The sequence below is a fragment of the Cynara cardunculus genome (assembly GCF_001531365.2).
Source record: "Cynara cardunculus var. scolymus isolate 2C chromosome LG 2, CcrdV1, whole genome shotgun sequence".
Taxonomy (NCBI): Eukaryota; Viridiplantae; Streptophyta; class Magnoliopsida; order Asterales; family Asteraceae; genus Cynara; species Cynara cardunculus.
In genome coordinates, this window is record NC_037529.1 from 14,174,852 (window position 1) to 14,180,970 (window position 6,119).

The 6,119-nt window shown below is 34.0% G+C and overlaps 1 protein-coding gene across 1 annotated transcript; it reads left to right on the top strand.

Annotated features, from left to right (window-relative positions):
- Nucleotides 1-2,456: 2,456 nt before the first annotated feature.
- On the top strand, nucleotides 2,457-5,784 carry LOC112506538 (auxin-responsive protein IAA27-like). The gene is made up of 5 exons (XM_025110657.1): nucleotides 2,457-3,030; nucleotides 3,676-3,905; nucleotides 4,521-4,662; nucleotides 4,941-5,002; nucleotides 5,442-5,784. Exons 1-5 carry the CDS (start codon nucleotides 2,573-2,575, stop codon nucleotides 5,477-5,479), a joined length of 930 nt encoding a protein of 309 aa, XP_024966425.1. The 5' UTR covers nucleotides 2,457-2,572; the 3' UTR covers nucleotides 5,480-5,784.
- The last annotated feature ends 335 nt before the right edge of the window (nucleotides 5,785-6,119 follow it).

Consider the following 6,119-nt stretch of genomic DNA (forward strand, 5'->3'; position numbering starts at 1 on the left):
GTTTCATACCAAAACAGACTTACGTCACCACGTTTGGTAGAAANTATAGTTTCATACCAAAACAGACTTACGTCACCACGTTTGGTAGAAATATTTCCCAAAATATAGTTTCATACCAAAACAGACTTACGTCACCACGCTTGATAGAAACATTATTTTTTTTCACTTTAAAAAGATATAAAATACCCTTTTTCACAATAACAAATTTAAACCCAAACAAAATTTATTTGTGAAGAATTCCAATATTCCAAAAACAACCATTAACCTTGTACAGACAGTTTGTGTGCGGACAAGCTTATCCGGCCAACATATGTCCGGACAAGACTTAACCGGACACTCTATCCGAACTACACAACATTAAAGGCAAAGGCCTATCCGAACAACAACATCCGCACGTATCCTCTCCGGACAAGTTAATCCGTCCAAAACATAATACAATCCAGTCAACATTTCAGCCGGATATACTCTTACCAAACGATAGTGTTCGGACATACATTCTCATCGGTTGATATAGTGACCGGACTTGCTTTCTCCAGACAATACAATGTCCGGACAATCATCCACCATTCTAATCCGGACGACACTATGTCCGGATACTTCTAATCCGGACGACCTATGTCCGGATACTTCTAATCCAGTCACCACAGTGTCCGGTGAAAAACATAAGTTGGACAAAGAAGATATTGAAGAACAAAATTGCCATAATTTTAGTACAAACTCATATCAAAACTGAAATCAGTAATAGAATCATATGCAAGGATGTTTTGATAACCATTCATCTTTGCAAAATTTCAGATTTTGAAGATGAGAAAAAGAAATATGAATCCGATAGATTTCTTGCTTCAGTTCCAAAATATGCAACAAAACTTACATAATTTTTCTCTCAAAATTTCTTTCCAAGAAAGGCAAGAAGACTTGCCTTTCTCCTTATAGTAATAATAATAAACGTTTAATAATATTTTTAAAAATAAATTTTTATGTATAAACTTCTAATATATATTTGTTTTCATAAACTTATAGTACATTCTTTTAGATATAATACACTTTCTCTAAATCAAAATAAGTATTTACATTATTATTTTAATTCGTTACAAAATAAATATCCATTTTTCAAAATAAAATCTACTTTTCAGATCTATCCTCAATCATGAGAATGAAACAACTTCTCTCGTTATAATTAAAGGTAAAACTGTTTTTTTAAGTATAATTTTATATATTTTTAAAACTGTATATATTTTCTTAATCCATATTTAATTTAAAATAAAAAGTTATTTAAATTAGAAGTATAGTAAGATAGTCAAATGTCACTAATGAACCGTCTTTATTTTTGATAAAATGAAATTCTGATTCTCCAAATCAGCTTTTTAAAAATACTCTTCACTTTTTTTTAGATTTGTCTTCTGCCTTTCTATCATTGTACAGTCCATTTCAACACCTCCCAATCCATGCACACACACACATATACATATATATATATATACATATAATATACATACATATATATACATATATAATATGATGCTTTCTTTAATTCTTTGCAAATAATTTTTCGTGAGAATTTGAATAAGAATAGATTCTAGATTTGTTTATGTATATCCACGACTACAGTTAAATTTATCCATTTTTAAGGATATATACGTACATATATTTATATATATATACATGTTATGTGCGAGAAAGATGATGCATATCATCTGTTTTTGAAAGGAAAACTAATAATAAATCTGATTCTAATTTTGATAACATTCACAAACATATAAATTTTTTACATTTCTAAACAGAGAAGTCAATTGTTCCTCTGCTAGAGGTGTTCCAGAAATGTCTGCAATCGAGTAAATAGATCTACGAACGGATGGACTAGATCGACTTGAAAAATAGATTAATATTACTGTCAATTTCTAAAAATCTTAAAGTCATATTTACATTCATATTTTACATAATAAATGGTCTACATCATATTGTTTCTCTATAAAATCGAGGAGTTTATAAAGAAAAAACCAGATATAATTTATATTACCCTTAATAAATGATACTGATTCAAATACACAAATTCTAGTAAATATGTAAAAGAACTTTCTTGATGAAAATGTCCGATAACTAATCATTATGAACACTTAAAACCAATTATTTAAGTTAAACTTTCTAAAAGAATCCGAAAACGTAATCTTGACCGTCGATTAAGAAACTCAACGGTCCGAGATGAAGATAACATTATTTTCATAAAGATTAATATGTGGATTTTATCCACAAGCAATCTTTAAGAATTCCCATGCCATTTTCCAAAGTAAAATTGAACCGTACAACTTTTAATGCACAAAGTACAAATCCCATCAGCATCATTATGGCAAGATTTAACAAAGCATTGCTCAGTGACCTTTCCCAAATAAATGTTCCCTGTTCCACCATTCTTTGTTACAGTATATAGGAATATTAAGAGGGGCTACAGAGATGCCAAAGTAAGCTTTTTTTCCTCTCTTTTCCCCCATCAAAAAACCCCACACGACCACACACTTGTTCTTTTTTTTCTTTTCATTTTCATTTTCATGTAAAACAACAAGCTTCGATTGATTTCATGTCTATATCGATTGAAGAACATGATTACATAGGGTTGTCAGAGGTAAATATGGAGAAAAAAGCCTGTGAAGTAGCCAATAATAATAAAGATTTGAACTTGAAAGCCACTGAATTGAGACTTGGATTACCTGGCTCGGAGTCGCCGGAAAGAGAGGCGGTTAACGGTGGTGTGATCAAGAACTTGGTGGCTGGAGCGAAAAGGGGGTTTTCTGATACCATTAATGGTGGTTCTGGGAAATGGGTGTTTTCTGTTAATGGTGGATCTGAGGTTGATTTGGTTAAGAATGGTGGTGGGTTGTTTTCTTGTTCGAAGGTTGAAAATATGAACTCTGGTTTAGGGGTTGGTTCAGTTAAAGAGAGTGCTGTTTTGGCTTCACCTAAGCCTGTTTTGCTTGAGAAGAAGGTTCAGGTTTCTGCTAATTCTTCAAATGGTCAAACTTCTGCTCCTGCTCCAAAGTAAGGATTTTTACGTCTCATTTTTTTGGATTATAAGCTTCAATTTCGAGCAGTTTTCGGATTCGAATTCGATATCGAACTGCTTACAGTTTAACTTGAAAATTGAGATGCTATTGAAGTTGGAAACTTGTTTGTTTGACTTTCAAAAGTCAGCTTTTTCTTCAAGAATCTGATCATGTAATCTTTTTTGTTCTTCTGATTCACCATGTAATTTGGCAGGAACCAGGGGTGTATGCTGCATGGTTTGATTGAGTTTCTTGGCTGATAATGATCCATGATTCCAAGAATTGCTATCTGCACGTTTGATTTTTAGAAAGTCAACTTAATACTTCTCAAACTTCATAATTAACCCAATTAATCCCAATTTCACCACTCCAAAATGCTTCATTCTTACAGAAATTCTAGATTTAATCGTAGGCATCGATAGTTTCACTCGAAACAGAACGAAATATTTGTGGACTTCAAAGTTAGTAAACAAGTTGTTTGACCCCAAAAGTCAAACATACTAACTCTGCATGGTTTTTTGGTGCTTTTTCTTTCTGATTGAATCTTTATTTGCATTCTTGGTGGAACTTTACATCAAAAACCCATTTTGATCCTGTACTGATTCTTGCATTCATCACTAAAACCCATCTTGTAATTCAGGCAACAAGTTGTAGGATGGCCTCCAATTCGATCCTTTCGTAAGAACACGATGGCTGTTAGCCACACAAAGAACGAAGAAGAAACCGATGGCAAGATGGGATCGGGCTGCCTTTATGTGAAGGTCAGCATGGATGGAGCTCCGTATTTAAGGAAAGTTGATCTCGAGATCTATTCCAGTTACTTGGATCTTTCTTCGGCTCTTGAAAAGATGTTCAGTTGCTTTACAATCGGTAATTGATCGCTCGTTGCTTCTTAAATGCATCTTTTAAGCTTTTTCGTGATCTTTTACGTTACGTTAATACGTTTGAAGAACGGTGTTTGCATCGAATTCGTATATGTTCCAAGTCCAAAAACATTTGATAGGAGAGTAAAGTTGATCTTGATGATGCAAGGAGTAATTCTTTTGGTTATCAAAAACTAGAGTAAACTACATGTTTAGCCCCTCTGATTTGTTAACGATGACTATTCTGTCTTTATATTTTTTAAATTGCGATTTTCATTCCTTTGGTTTACACTTATTGCTGTTTACGTCCATAAGATTTAAAATTCACTGTTGTTTTCGTCTCTCATACATAATGGTAAACTGCTGAGTTAGCCACAGTGATGAAAACAACAACGAGCTACAAACCATAGTTACCGGGTTGTGTTTTTGTGTCGAAATGCCCCTTACATTCTTACATAAGTGCCAATTTTTTTCTTTTTACGTCATTTTGCATTGATATCTAGTTTATCAGTTAGTTTTTATTAAACGTGACTAGTTTATCAGCTAACTTATTTGTCAACAAGTTATCAGCTATTTTATTAGTCAACAACTAGTTTTTAACAAGCGTGATTTGGTTTTTCAGGTCAATATGGTAGCCATGGAGCTCCTACGAGAGACGGATTAAGTGAGAGCCGACTGATGGATCTTCTCCATGGTTCCGAGTATGTACTGACCTACGAAGATAAAGATGGCGACTGGATGCTCGTTGGTGATGTTCCTTGGGAGTAAGTTCCATTTCTTTGATCCAAAAAACTTTGACTTTGATGGTTTTATGGGTGATCGACTTTTTGACCATCGTATTCGGTTGCAGCGTGCAAAACAACCATTAATGATGCATGTTGTAGCTCCAACATTACAGTTTCATGTTTTCTTCTTTAGCATTTGCTGAAAATCAAGATTCTCTGTATCAATTTTGAAGTAGAAAGTTAGGAAGTTTGACCGAAAAGTCAAACTGTAATATTTGATCTGACACCAGTTTTGCAAATCTTGATGAATTTTGCAGCATGTTCATTCGCTCTTGTAAGAGGATGAGGATCATGAAAAGTTCAGATGCAATTGGGCTAGGTAAGTTTTCTTTTTCTTTCTATTATTCTAACTGAAAAACAAGAACCTAACTGGTGGTATCTGATTGGTTTGAGCTTGGCTTCAAAGGTTAAAAGTACCAAGAGGTTCCAGGTTCAAATCCAAGGAGGAATAAAAATCCCCTTGTGGCCACGGAGGTTCAAATGCGGTGACTCCAGGCTATCTGCAAAGCAGGTGGTCGCCCTGAGATTAGTCGGTTCGCATAGCGGGTTGGATATCCAGGTTAATAAGAAGAAGAAAAAAAACAAGAACCCAAAATCTTGATTATTCAACTAAAATTCAAGAAACCCCATAAATCTTGATTATTCAACTAAAATTCAAGAATTGAACCCCATAAATCTTTGATCACTCAACTTGGTTTCCCGTCTAGATTTGAAACGAAAAACTCGATCTCGTTCTTGTTTGACGTCTGTTTTTGCAGCCCCTCGAGCCATGGAGAAGTGTAGGAATCGTACTTAGCATGCGATAACAAATGAAAACATGTTTGTGGAATGGAAAGATCAAGTCTCTTGGAAGAATTCTGAAGGGGTCTTGATGAAGAAAGGCCGGAAACAAAAGCTTTCATTTGGAATCCAAAGTCTTGAAAGTGTCTTATATTAATACTTGTGTTGAGTGTAACTAGAAGAGTATGCCATTTAGGCACAAGACATGTAATGCATCTATGACTCCTACAAAACACTTGCTATGTTGCTTTATTTTGCTATATCGCGAAAAGGGTAAGACTCGAATATATGTGATTATAATATCGTTACGCTAGATATCAAGAAAAAAGAGACTATATATTCACCTTCGAGACGTGTTTGGTTGTAAAACGTGAATTCGAAAAACTCACTTGGTATGTAAATCATCACTTACATTTCATTCGATCCTAATAGAGTAGTTCATAGGATATTAAGTTTACATTACCAACAACTTGACGTCCTACGTAATTGTTTTAATATGTTATTAGGATAAAGTTGGCAAATCGTTCTAAGAATTGAGCAAACCTAATAAGACAGAAAAAACAAATTGTACCAATTTTGTAGTGAAAATAGTTTGAGCCTACAATCATGTTAGGATCCAAGCGCTTACCACTACGCCAAAAGCAATTGCTGGTGGA

What these genes read in the sequence shown, in the direction of transcription:
- LOC112506538 (XM_025110657.1), top strand. Translation starts at nt 2,573, where the DNA reads ATGTCTATATCGATTGAAGAACATGATTACATAGGGTTGTCAGAGGTA. An exon ending in GTTGGTGATGTTCCTTGGGA is followed by an intron (nt 4,663 to 4,940) that starts GTAAGTTCCATT and finishes TGAATTTTGCAG; the next exon opens with CATGTTCATTCGCTCTTGTA. An exon ending in TTCAGATGCAATTGGGCTAG is followed by an intron (nt 5,003 to 5,441) that starts GTAAGTTTTCTT and finishes CTGTTTTTGCAG; the next exon opens with CCCCTCGAGCCATGGAGAAG.